This window comes from Dendroctonus ponderosae, unplaced genomic scaffold (assembly GCF_020466585.1).
Source record: "Dendroctonus ponderosae isolate FM_Combo_2020 unplaced genomic scaffold, Dpon_F_20191213v2 Dpon_F_20191213_1, whole genome shotgun sequence".
NCBI lineage: Eukaryota > Metazoa > Arthropoda > Insecta > Coleoptera > Curculionidae > Dendroctonus > Dendroctonus ponderosae.
The window spans coordinates 24031657-24045045 of NW_026017110.1; the positions used below are offsets into that span (position 1 = coordinate 24031657).

General features: G+C 34.0%; 2 protein-coding genes across 9 annotated transcripts; one reads left to right on the forward strand and one right to left on the reverse strand.

The window, feature by feature from the left end:
• Positions 1-1246: 1246 nt before the first annotated feature.
• LOC109538314 (polycomb protein Sfmbt) lies at positions 1247-13383 on the reverse strand. Of its 8 annotated transcripts, none has more exons than XM_019905538.2 (19): positions 13356-13383; positions 9521-9705; positions 9221-9467; positions 8870-9113; positions 8570-8762; positions 8328-8489; positions 8103-8269; positions 7867-8053; positions 7686-7815; positions 7485-7619; positions 7301-7404; positions 7058-7243; positions 6821-6995; positions 6621-6715; positions 6424-6568; positions 6246-6373; positions 5958-6125; positions 2678-2873; positions 1247-2013 (listed from the first exon to the last, which is right to left on the reverse strand). In XM_019905538.2, exons 1-18 carry the CDS (start codon positions 13366-13368, stop codon positions 2697-2699), a joined length of 2841 nt encoding a protein of 946 aa, XP_019761097.2. In that variant the 5' UTR covers positions 13369-13383; the 3' UTR covers positions 1247-2013; positions 2678-2696. The 8 variants fall into 8 exon arrangements, with proteins under 8 accessions (XP_019761097.2, XP_019761089.2, XP_048516946.1 ...); XM_019905530.2 differs by having other exon boundaries at positions 7479-7619; XM_048660989.1 differs by lacking the exon at positions 13356-13383 and adding an exon at positions 12750-12949 and having other exon boundaries at positions 9521-9732.
• Positions 3707-5094, forward strand: LOC109538343. The gene is made up of 3 exons (XM_019905550.2): positions 3707-3903; positions 4001-4298; positions 4359-5094. The coding sequence occupies exons 1-3, from the start codon at positions 3853-3855 to the stop codon at positions 4811-4813; spliced, it is 804 nt and encodes a 267-aa protein (XP_019761109.2). The 5' UTR covers positions 3707-3852; the 3' UTR covers positions 4814-5094.
• Positions 13384-13389: the final 6 nt, after the last annotated feature.

Consider the following 13389-nt stretch of genomic DNA (forward strand, 5'->3'; position numbering starts at 1 on the left):
TGATAGTTCTTGATTACTTTTTGATAAATAATTCGTTCTTATTGCGAAATAGGAGCACTATTTATCAATCTGTAATAAAAGACGTGACGAAATTCTGTCTTTTTTAAAGACAAACATTTTTGAGGCGAAATACCCAAAAAGAAGTTGTAAAAAAAACAATTAAGAAAATTGCCTCGGTTTGGGTTAGTTACGACGAGATATTCGCAAAGGTGAATTTTGATATACTATCGACAAACAGAAAGCACTTTACCAAAACATTTCTTAATGCCTATAAAAAAATAAGAATTTTCAACTGTTAGATACGCGAGTCAACTAATAAGAACATATTTTCTTATTACATTATATTTAATATTGTCATAAATTAAAGAATAGTCAGAGACTTTAAACTATATCAACTGCAAACCACGCTGCTGCATTTCGCGTCTTCAAGCGCAGAAAAATATATTTCTTAATAGGTCCTGGGGTATCAAGTTTCATTAAAACGCCTAAAATAATTTAAAAATCTGCACATGCAGAATTGAAAAATGAGGCACTTTATAATGATAACAAAAACTTTATACGACCAAAATGGCCTCGTGTTGACACTGATTTTTATTAACAGTATATTTATGAATACAGATCTCAAAACCCTTGTCAGTTTTAATGTTCAAACCGAATTTAATTAATTTTGAATTAAACATGAATAAACTCCCTTTCCATTCCTTGTCCATAACTGAAAGAAGAAAAGTGAATTCTTTTTTCTTAGAAATGTGTTAAGGCAATTTTTATGACTTGATCAAAAACTAAAAAAATAAGGGAATAAGATTTAAATTAAACCAGTTCGATTTGATTCGATCAGGAGAAATGACCAACAAAATTTCAAAAAAACTGAAATCCTTTGTAAGAACTATCAAATAAAAGGTAGATACTTAAACAATTTTCCAATACTTTAGAATATTTATTTATTAAGTATGAAAATGAGACAAAATTTAATTTAATTTTCTAGAAAAACATAATCAAACATTAGAAGATTAAATTAGGGAATCAAATCACAAACCTTTACACTTATTTATGGCTATAAAATAAATCAAACTTTCCGTTAAGAAAATAAGAATATCTCAATATTTATACGATGTGTTAAGCTTTAAAAATACTAACGATATTTGGCGCTGACAAATACATAGTAAAATAATTTCTATGGCAGAACTATCCATTAAAATACTGATTTTATGAGTCAACCAAGTTTTCGTCTATTTGTTTTTTTTTAAATACTTTTGGTTAAGTTTCAGTGAAGAGAAGAATTTATTCCATTCTGCATTTGCTTCAAAATGAATGCTCATTTATTACTTTTCATATTAGACTGTTTCAATTAAACATATCGAGATACTGATTAGAGTGTACACAATTCAAGTATATAGTTATACCCATCACTGGCATTCTTGTTGTAAGATTCTGTTAAAATACTCTTAAAAACTGTCTAAAGTAATCTCCTATTTACATCGTTTACAAGGTGACTTCAAATTGGCGTCAGTTATTTGTGTGGGGCAGTACAGAACCAATGGGAGTATAATAATTCTCTCAAAAAAATTAAGATTTTTGCATAACAACAATTTGATTGAAAAAATGATAAATGCCCAATCAATAAAATTCACCAACAATCTGATTGATGATGATGAATGATAAATCAGTGAATTTTACTCATACACTGGTTTGATTTTTTACATCCTAAAATGAATGACGCCAATGAACAGAATCGACCTGTGTCCTGTCTGCTTAAGTATCTATGTACATATACTTTACTTTATGACTGCTTTTTAAAATCAAACCCTTCTTATAGGGGTTAATCATCAACTGAAATAAAATGCTCAATAATACTCATTAACAGTCATAAAATGTATGTAAATAAATGTTGGCAGGCAGCAACAAACCCTTAAAAATTCAAGCTTGAATTGAGGTTGTCCGAACCATATTTTAAACTGACAAAGCGTATATTCAAGGCCAGCATGGAGCTAGATTGCTCAATGATGAGTCTACCTGAAAACAAAAAAATATATAAAAAGTGGTTTCTACTATGACGGAAAATATCAAAGTAATGATGATTCGTAGAGCCAAAATTAAAAACATATTGTGTTGTTCGTTGACAATTTTAAGCATATTTACCATTGCTTCTGCCGTTAATATTATATGTTTTTGTAAATATTCAATGGAAATTTTATAAATGAACGTATTTGAACTACGAAATTGATGATTGATAAAATTTGTAGTTCAAATTGCTTGTTTTCTAATAAAAACAATTATTGTATGGAAAGTTTATAAATGAACGTATTTATTTCCATTACAAATATTTCAGGGTGTTATCAGATATAGTTTTGCTGGTTCAACGCTTTATTGACCCAGTCACCCAGTATCAGTAAAACTTGTAAGTATTTGCAATTACATATCGATCCTTAGCGATAACCGAACGCCATGCTTATATTCGTAAATTATAACATTAAAATAATTCAAGAAACACCTGCTAATCATTTAAAGTAACTTTCAAATTAAACAATGGCATAGATCATTTCCAATAGAAATTGCTAACATATATGCAACCTTTAAATAAGCAAACTAATAACATTTTTAGCTCAATTTTAGATTCTCAGCTCAACAAACCTAATATGAAAGTGTATTAATAAAATAAAAAGTTACTTATACATACCTAATTAACTGTGCAGGCACTATAAAACTTTTTTAATGTGGGACTTCAGATTGAATTGGCGCAGTTGCGCCGGCTTTACTTTGATTTTTAGCTGCTGAATGAGGTCGAATATTTTCAAGCTGGGGCCCACTTTGCCACCAGTGTACTCCAAAATATCCTCTTTGTTGAGATTCAAAAGCAATTTTCCATTGATTTTCTAAAAGAGAAAAAATAGTAAGCAACGCATTTAAAGTACATATGTTGATAACATAATCTGCTATCTCCTAGCAAAATAAGTTTACTAAACACGCGAAAACCAGCTGAGAGATGATAAATAATATTTTTTTGGAGCAAAACAATAATAGTTTTTCTGCGATTTCAGCCAGTCAAAAAATGCAAGAACACTGGCTGAAAATCTGAAATTCCGTACGACATACGTCACTAATTAAATAATGAATCACAATTAAAATGCTTATCTCCTACTGCGGATTATGTGCATTGCATCAGCTGTATCATTACAACTATTACGTGTTATAAGAATATTCCAAAAATGTACATAACTGTTATGTAAAAAATCCGCTGTTTTTAATCAATTGAGCCGAGCCAACAGATAAATGCAGGGTACAAGTGCACTAGTATTAATACGCGCCACAGTGGAGTTCAAAAAATCTGAAGCATTTGTAAACACTTAACAAACGGCTATTTGTCTTTCAATTTCAAAGCGCTGATTAATGCCACGCATATTTATACAGAGTAGCCAAAATCCGAAAACGTTTCATAGAATTCTGAACATTTAGTTTGACAACATTTTGCCAAACCCTTAACATACATTTAGACAACCAATTTCCAGGTTTAAAGTCGAAATTAAGTTCTATACCTCAAAATCTGCACACAGCGCCTAAACAAAAAATTAGTTTTTATCGATTAAATTTGCTTGTAATAATTACTCTATATGGACGTTATTTGCAAAAAATCACCCTATAATACTAAAAGGTAATTCAAACTGAGATTTTATCTACAAGGGTCTCAGATATTTTTAGAGACTGCAAAACACATCTTTAATGATGATGAGCAGCTATACAGGAAAAAACAAGTACATTTTGGTGCAGAAGTACTGGAGATATATAATAGTTGAACATCCTGAATGATTATTCACTTGCGATTTGAATACTAATCTTGTAACAAGCGTGCACAAAATGATCAGCAACGTTTTCACTATTTTCTGTGTTGCAGTGTATGCTACTAAGGTAAGTTCAATATTTTTCAAAACGACCTATTTTAATTGTGAAGTGACTAGTAGTAAAGATAAAATAGTAAACTAATGGACTGCATGACTACTTGTAGGCTCTGCCCCAATATTCATACACATCAACCGATCCTATCCAGCAAAAGTTGCAAACTTTGGGCCTGGTAATATCGGATACATTCGACTACAATTCATTTATCTTAAATTTGGAGGCGATAGTAGAAGAATCGCAGCAAGTGGCATTATTGGCCATTAAAGTATCGGTCTCTTTAGCTCAGCAATTTGCTAAAGGGCTAGACATTTATGGAGGATACCAAAACATTCAACAAATCAATAACATCCAAAGCAATCACTTCAGAAATTTGGAATCGATGAGACACGAAGCTTTCACTCAAAGTGAGTACTTACTAAACGAATGTCAATAAGCAAATGGCTAAACAATATTTTAACTTGCAGGCATTGATATTAGTTCATGTGTCTATTCGGCAATTCACCAAATTCACACTCAATCTCAATCTTCCATTGAAGAAATTGATAATAAATTGGACAGTATCAATGAGGTATTTGACAATTATACCACAGTACACTTCGTGGAACCTTCAAAGACTAGCCTGGCAATGACCTACACAATTCGAGAAAGAATCTACCAATGCCCTTTCAACTTTACCGATTTTTCACCGTTTTATCTTTGCCTTACAACGGCTGCCGTACTGAACGATATTGTAATGCTTAACGAATTTGCAACTAACTATAACGATACCACGTCTAAAGTCAAAGCACTCATCACGGAATTTGAATCTGCAGTCTTGTTTTGGCAAGCAAAGAACGTGGAAGAGTTCAAGACAACAGCACAGTCCATATATGATGATTACTTTGTACACTGTGCTGCCGATAAAGGATATGTTGTATAAAATATTGAGTGAATTTGAACACAAGTCTTAAAGTGGATGTTTAAGCTTTAATAGCTCTTAGTTCTTCGAATATTTCGTTATGTAAATAGTATTATGTATGTATAACAGTCAGCCTTTGTTCTAGAAGGTATAATTTATTTAAAAATTTGCATTCGCATTAACCAGGTAACATTGTAAAGGAAGCACCCGGTTTGTTAATCAAAAGTGATCGTGATTGTATTGATAAGTATTATTATGTATATGTATTATGAGCAATATCTAATAAAATGTAAAAAACCGCATCATGCATTATTAATAGCCATAACAACAGAAATAAAAACACTGACTAACAATTGGAAAATTGTTTTCCTCAAAGTTGAAAAGCGGGATTCTTCACCAAAATAATCACTTACAGACTGGAAAATAAACTGAACCTATGCTATATAAATGTGGGTTTATCGTCGCATACTAAGATTTCCTGAACTGACTACGGAATGTCTTGTTACGTCTAAATACAAAGACCGTGATCTTAAACTAACTTTGGAACTTGTTATGAGGGGCGAGAAATGCCGCTTCCTTCAGCTAATAATAGAGGGAAAAATTGAAGGGCGACGAGCACCGTGATGAAGACGGACACCGTGGATAAAAACTTGGAGAGTGGTATAGAAGAAGTACTAGATCCTTATTTCGCGCATCTGTCTCCAAAATACAGATAGCCATAATGATGCCAACCAGTAGAAGACGGCACTAGACGAAGAAGATTTGATAGCGAACATGCCCCATGAGCCTTAAGAGAAAGGTGACACTCAATATGTGCTTCCAGTGGTAACATACGGATGCGAAACACTTACGCTCACTAAAAACAACATAAATAAATACAAATAAAGAATTACAAACCACGTAAAGAACACGGAAATTCTAAGAACGTGGGTAGAGATCATAGAGAAAATAACAAAGCTAAAATGTTGATTTGCAGGCCATATAGCACGCCTCAACGATGATTGATGGACCAAAGGACTATTAGAATGGAGAACCCGTGAAGATAGAAGTCAGGGCAGACCACCGACGTGGCGATATGCGGAGAATAGAACACAACTGGATGCAACTTGCGCAACATATAAATTATTAGCGGCTTATATCCAGCCTGGTCCTATTTCTAATTTACCTGTTTACTGAATGCATCGCAATAATTGGCACAATCGTTCACCCTCAAAAATTGGGCCACATCGAATACATTCCACTCATTGGGGCATAATTCGGCGTTTGACTCATTTGTACAATTTGAGCTGTCTACTAATCTAGGAATTAGTTTGGGATTTGAATTAGTAGAAACCTGCAAATAAACATAAATTAGTGTCAACAATTGGATCTGTGTTTACAGGGGAGCAGACACTTTTAATCAGAAAGGCTTATTTTTTATAAAACTAAAGTGCTCGATATTATAAAAGCTTACGTGAGCTGAAGGTTTTCTTTCGGATGGAGGTTTTGGTGGTTCGCTTCTAATTTGAATGTTATTCTGAGCTACTTGACATTCACTACTGGGAACGGGCAGGCTTTGATCGGGTCCTTCCGGTTCTTGACCTAAAAATAGCGTTAATTACAATAAACACGGCTAGAAAAAAGCAACCAACCGGTTTCTGGACCTGGATTATCCTCGCTATCAACACTTTTTGAGTCCATGTTTATTGACTGGTCATCCCCGTCCTCTTTCTCAGCGTCCTCGTCATTAAACGGCTCCTCGTCCTCGCCAAACTCATAAGGTTCAGTCTGAAAGCTCTAAATTTACCGATATAAATTAGCTCAGTTTATCGTTTACTCCAATAATTACCTTGGAAATTTTAGTAGAATGTGAAGTGGATGAGCTTCCAAATGAACTGGCCTTTGATCCTTCTTTGTTCTTCTTTTTGCGATATTTTCGTTTTACTGAAAAAATTAAGCACTTATGAAATGCATCGATTATTTAACTAAAATGGGAGTTTCAAGTCAATGGAATAAATGAAGATTAATTGGCGTGGCTTTGTCATTTACCTGGTTCGAGTATTTTACCTTTAGGGCTTTTAACTTGAGACGTATTTGGCTTATTTTGAACAGGCGGTCCTTCCAACTTATGACCAACGCTCTGACACCAACCCACTGGGTAGATATCTGAACTCTCACAATCCAGCCATTGATCGAATTCATCTTCCCACCCATCAAAATGAATCTAAAAGAGTTTGTTTTAATTATCACCGAATTTTGGAAACATTCATGTAGCTTAAAACTTACTTTGAGTAATCGGCCAACAACTTTACTGACGGTTGCAATGCAAACTAGTCGAGGATCCATCAAGTCTGCAGCTTCGATTTTCATGCCCGGCACGAATCCATGCAGCGGCACATACGTGTTGAACAAAGACGGATCTGCAGGAACTTTTCCCACTTCCGAGAGATACGAATTCCACTCAAATGTTGCCTACGACCATAAAAAAATTGGTAGCAGTGCTTCAATTAAGGTACGTTGTTTTGATACCTGATCATAGCCTTTTGGCGGTGTCAAAGGAATGTTGTGCTTATTGCAAAATCCAACTGGGAATATACATGGCGATTTGACGTGATAACAAAACCAATCGGCACCTGAAATAGTTGAAAAGAACTGTTTAGCACATGTTCACTTATCGTTGAAAACAACTGCTAAAATGTTACTCTACCTGTACCTGAAAGGTCTGACTCGTAAGTATCTATTCGAATCATAATATAGCCATAGTTAAGCACATCCATCACTGTGGCTACACATATCGACGAAAGATTTAATGGGTCAATCGCTTCAAGTTTCATCCCGGCAGCAAATCCTAAAGTTAATATTATTATAATAAATAGGGCAATAGATAATGAAACTAGTTGGAACATGCTTCTACCTGATGAGTGGTAATTCTGCGATCCAATTTGTATGGGATTAAAGAAGTATTCAGTTGCATCTTCATCGTCAAATATATCTTGATTTACTCGCTCTAAATAGTTAATGGGAGCTATCAAATGGTGCCCGACCTAAATTGATTTTTTGTTCATAACTTAGTTTTAATGTCGTCAACTACTAACCTTTTTGGCCCACCCGACTGGGTGCAAAAGTGGAGAATCTTCATGACACCAAAATCCGGCGTCATCATGAGGCATATCAGAGTACTTAACGTTGAGTCGTTTACCAACTATTTTATGAATAGTAGCTACTTTTACTTGAGATATATGGTTTTTGTCAACTACCTCTAGGTTAAGGCCAACATCGAATCTGAAACAATTCGTTTCACAATCATGAAATTTCAATCAGAAAAAATCACCTGGATATAAGGCTTTCGATGGTTTTATTGCTATAGTTTGACGGCAGTGTTCTAGAACCAGTTAATCGTTTACTCAGAAAATCTTTCCAATCGCTGTACTTATTTTCTATGGTTTTTGGAGGTATAAGCGGTTTTCCTCTAGTGGCGCACCAACCTACCGGATGAACCTACGAAAATTAAGAAGAATAGAAATAGCAAAAAAACATTTCACATATATGAATTTACTTGATTTGAACACAAGCTGACCCAAAAATCCTTTGAGTCATTGGCTCCAAATCCTTCATATCTAAGTTGTGCCTTATACCCAACGATTCTCATGACGGTGGCCACCCAAAACGAGTCGTTGAATGTGTCTGTATTACCGCAGTCTGTATTCTCCACTTCGACCTAACAACGTAAGCATGCAAGTTACAATCACTGCAAGCATTGCTTAATAGCGCAATTTTCAATTTTTTTTTGGGCCTTACCTTCATTCCAACCATGATATTCTCCCAAATATCTGCCATGGGAGCATGCTTAAAACAAGTTACAGGAGCAGCAACAAAATATCTATCACTAAGTTGCGCATCCCAGCTGAAAGAATTCAATTGAGAGGTTTTTTTTCTAACACTTAATGCAGAACCATCCAATATTGGAGAATATTTCTCGAGTTGAGGCAGTCTGAAAGCAGAAAAGTTGATTGCATAAAACAAACCAATAAAAAAACTTTCCACTTCTCAAAGCTTTACTATTACCATGATCAACAGATTAGAGACTTTTGCAGTTACCTGGGGTCGATATAACAATCTGAATAGTCATCGTCGTCGTCGTCCTCGTTGTCACTCTTATCCATCATCATATAACGATATTTAGCGTAAAGGTTCTTAAATTGTGGCTGTGATTGTGGCAATGATTGCATTGATTCAGGTACAAAGCCGCTATATCCTCTAGCACACGCCAGGGAACAGAATCTTCTTTCCTTCGTATAAAAAGCATGTTTGACGCCTATTGCTCCACATTTTTCGCACACCGCTAGAATAATAACATAATACTCATTCATTAAAAGTGTTATTAAAAAGTTGGGAATTGATTTGCCGATAGAAATCGCTCCTCTATTTTAAGAAAATCTTGCTACTAACCAATTCCATCTTTCTGAATGGGAATAACTGATAGATCAGTGTTCCCTTGATACGCAATGGGAGTTTTCAACACAAGTCCCGGATGTTTTACAGGCTTAATTTTTCCAGTGGAATATGGTAATGTCTGTGTGGCTGTGGTAATCATATACACAGGCGCCGAATTATCATCTTCCATGTAACTTGAATCGTTGCTTTGCTCAGTTTTCATGTCAATAAAGTGCATCATGTCAAAGCTTTCTCCAGTATCCTAAAGTGAACGAAGAAAATCAAGATGCTTCTATAGTTTTTGCCGTCACTTACCATGTGGGAACTTTGCATGGTGCTGTGCATATCGTCCATAGATTGGCTGGACATGCTGTGGTGGGATGGAGTGTAGTACATGTTTTCGGTTTGATCCAAAAGCATTTCGTTCGAATCAGGTGGTAAGATTCCAACGGGAACTTCTCCGGTTGCCGGCGGTGATCCCATCCAAACCATACCAATATCTGTCATGCCAGACATAGAATTATACACTAAAAATTTTGATATTGATTGATGATGATTAAAAAAATATTTTTTACCAATTGGGTATTTTGTTAGTAAATGTACATGCAGGTTCATAATATGAATGGGTCAGATTTAGCATAAGTATGTTATTAAACAACTAGGTATATATTATGAAAAAAAAAACGTTTAAAGGGAGTTAATTAGTTCAGCTAAACAAATGACTAAAAGCACGCTTCCAGAGAGCTAAAATCAATCACCAAAGAATAGAAGTGTAACTGCTCTTTGAAGATTATATGAAGCTATCGAGCCTAATTACATTTCAATTTAGTTGATAGATCAATGGCAAAACATTCGAAATCATCAAAATAACGAATGAGTTTTACAGACCAGATGGGTATTTTTCTTATTAATGTTCCTTTAAGAAGTTGAACAGCGGGAAAAATGATTAGTTGGGAGAACGATGTCGAAGCTAGTAAGTAAATTTAGTTTATGAAAAGGATTTGTGATGGTAAAAGATTAATGTGATGAGTTAGTTTTAAGAAAAATATTTTTTTAAATAGCTCAATGTAAGGGTTGATTTCCTATTGGAAACCTACATGTATATTAAGAAACTACCAATATAACCGATGGTAACTTCCTTATTATAGACTCAAACACTTTATATATGCAAATTGCGGACATTGTTAAACCAGAAACAATCCTGTGAACTGAAAAACAAGCATGTAACATTTTGATTTTTGGTCAACAATTTTCTCAATAAATATCGGTATAAAAGTGCCTTAAATTCTACTTTAATTTCATCACAATGAGACGAGAAATTCAACGAGCTCATTGGAAAACAATACAGAAGCTCCAGATTCGAAATATGTAATTGGCATTTTTGGCCCATTTTAAGCGGCCACTATCTTTGAGCGATATCTTCCTTATTGTACACTCAAACACCGTAAACAAGTTTTCCGCTTAACAGACTATTTGATTTGAAGATTTGTCAGTCAAAAGGTCCAGAATGCTACAAGGTTGCTGCTTTTCTTTGTTTGTTCGTGTTGGGGACAAAACAACCATCTCCAATGTTGTTCATCTTCAAAATATTACCTATATCATTTTTATGATAAATTAATGTGCTTTTGAATTAATCGATTTTCCAAATACTCTCCCTACATTCACTTTTGCATTTGTTGACTTCTTGTTCTGGTGTTTGGACGACTCATTTGGCTCTCATTTATTTTTGTGCACGGTTTCTGCCAGTTTCTTGCCGTGTCTTTAAAACGTATTTGAGAATTATAATTATAAAATAAGCAAAAAAAAGACGCATGCAAAATTTCGATTTGTACCCGGAAAATATGTTTTTACTCAAAATGCATTGAATTTTGCCTTATTTTTATCAAAATCAATTCTTGAGGGCTTCAGTCATTTATTGTCTATTTATCAATTATTATTTTTTTATTCCAAGGAAACTCCTTATTTTTATTTTTATTCCAAGGAAACCGGTAATGCAAGACGCTGATTGAAAACACACTAGAAATTTTAAATTTGAAATAACTGACATTTTTGGTCTGTTTTAAGTAGTTTTTGATCGATTGCAGTCATTAATTATCCCTATTATATACAAGCAACTTATATATGCATATTGGAGAACTTCTTATGTTGGAGCAATCCATTGAGCTCAAAAAATGAGCATGTAAAATTTTTATTTTTGTCTGAAAATCTCGTAGGGGTAGAGGTCGATTTTTTCGAAAAATAATAATTCTCTAAAAATGCATCGATTTCTACATAATTTTCAACGCAATAAGCTCATATAAAACACGCTGCAAAGTTCAAATTCGAGACAATTGACATTTTTCTACGCTTTACGCGATTTTTGATCAATTGCGATCTTTAATCAAATATATTTTCACTATTATGGACTCGAACCAACTCACATATTACTGCATATTGGGGAGCTACTCAGATAGGAAGCAATCAAAACAGGCAGGAAAACTTTGGTTTTTGGCAGAAAATTTCATAAGGGGTAGAGGTCTATTTTTCCGCAAAATTTAAACTCTCTCAAAATACATCGCAGTCTACTAGTACAAGCTAATTGAAAATCACGTTAGAAGTTTAAGATTCGAAATAATAGACAGTTTCGACTCATTCTAAGCGATTTTTTTATCATGTTTCTATATAGGTATTTTAATGTCTATAAAACTATCAACGATAACGGCAGGCAAGAGTCAGTCTAGGTGTTTTTCCATTGCGGATCTCTCCAAAGTAGGTATTTAGCGATTGTTTAAGATAGCAGAATATTTTTCTCTGAGACGTACTCGGAATGCCTTTGCAATGAAAGCGTGCATGTTTTGTTGTGTTGATACCCAAAAGAAGGTAAAACAATGTCGAGTTTTTCTCATGAATTAACATGCTTCTTTAATGACACAAACAAGGGATTGTTTGGTTGCTCCAAAAGCCTTGAAGGGTTTAAGTAACGAATATTGTCTTATATAGAAAACCCGACGAAGAAACCCCATCATTCGTCATAATTTAGAGATGAATAGAGCTTAAAGTTGCAAATGTTTACACAGCAGGAACAGAAAATTGAATAAGTAATATATGTACATTCCGTTTGAAATGCTCTTATTATTCATTCAGTGCACTCTATTTATGTTTTTGAGTCCACATGGATGGTATTATCCAATAAAAAATACTTTTTGTAATGGCGAACTAATGTACCGTAATTCTCGAGTAATGATACTTCAGGAATTCCTAAAACGAAAACACAGTGTCTTTTGAATGGCAAAAAGCCCCTTTAAGTGTTAAATGCAAAGGCTTCATTCATTACTTCAGTTACTTTTTCACCTGTCTTTTCCACAGACACCTGAAGATAAAGGGATAAATTATGTCTTTCTCGACTTTTCAGTTGATCATTTAAAGATATCTATAAGTAAGAATCTTCAATTTTCTACGAAATAAGTGATATTTTTAAAGAACCAACACAAACAAATGATCAGAGCCAAAGGTCTACAAAGAAACTTGCAAATTTCTGATTTAGTCAGACTGAAAAAGTTCTTACCGTTCATATTCGCAACTGTTAAATTTAATACATTTTACATTTCAATGCATCATTTTTATTGAAAAGGCCAATTTTAGCTGAAATAATTACGGAACGATTTTGTTTTCACTACATATCAACTCGGATTATTCCGGAAACAAGGATCTGGGGAATTTTATGTCAGAACAATGCGGACATGTGCCCTTGCCCAGCGAAAAACTCCCTAAAACTCTATACCTTTTGGGATATGTCAATTTTATATATCATTGATCTCCATTTTTTACATGCGAATAATTATCTATGCCTATTTTTACTATACTAAACTCAGTATAGTGATTGCCGTAGTATTTGTGCTCGAATCCAAAATTACAGATTTATTTTGGTTTGCATGCACGTGGAACATGATCTATTTTCGGCAACATCGTAAAAGTCATTGGACGTATACTTTAATTTTTACATTAAATATTATTTTAACCATGCCATACACGAGCTACTTGTATTTTGAAATAATCTGATATACTAATTATTATTACATTAAAAGGATAGAGTTCGAAAGTTGTAGAAAATCAGAGGTTTTTAACTGGTTCAATGCACTGGATTCATTTCACTGGATTGAATGATACATACCACAATATGACATCGCCGCTTCAATAAAGTGACA

Excerpts from the sequence above, each read along its gene's own strand:
- LOC109538343 (XM_019905550.2), top strand. The coding sequence starts at position 3,853 with ATGATCAGCAACGTTTTCACTATTTTCTGTGTTGCAGTGTATGCTACT. Across the intron at positions 3,904-4,000 it reads TTGCAGTGTATGCTACTAAG|GCTCTGCCCCAATATTCATA; the intron begins GTAAGTTCAATA and ends GACTACTTGTAG. Across the intron at positions 4,299-4,358 it reads ACACGAAGCTTTCACTCAAA|GCATTGATATTAGTTCATGT; the intron begins GTGAGTACTTAC and ends TTTAACTTGCAG.
- LOC109538314 (XM_019905504.2), bottom strand. Across the intron at positions 9,114-9,220 it reads CATTCAGAAAGATGGAATTG|CGGTGTGCGAAAAATGTGGA; the intron begins GTTAGTAGCAAG and ends TTATTATTCTAG. Across the intron at positions 6,716-6,820 it reads AGGTAAAATACTCGAACCAG|TAAAACGAAAATATCGCAAA; the intron begins GTAAATGACAAA and ends TAATTTTTTCAG.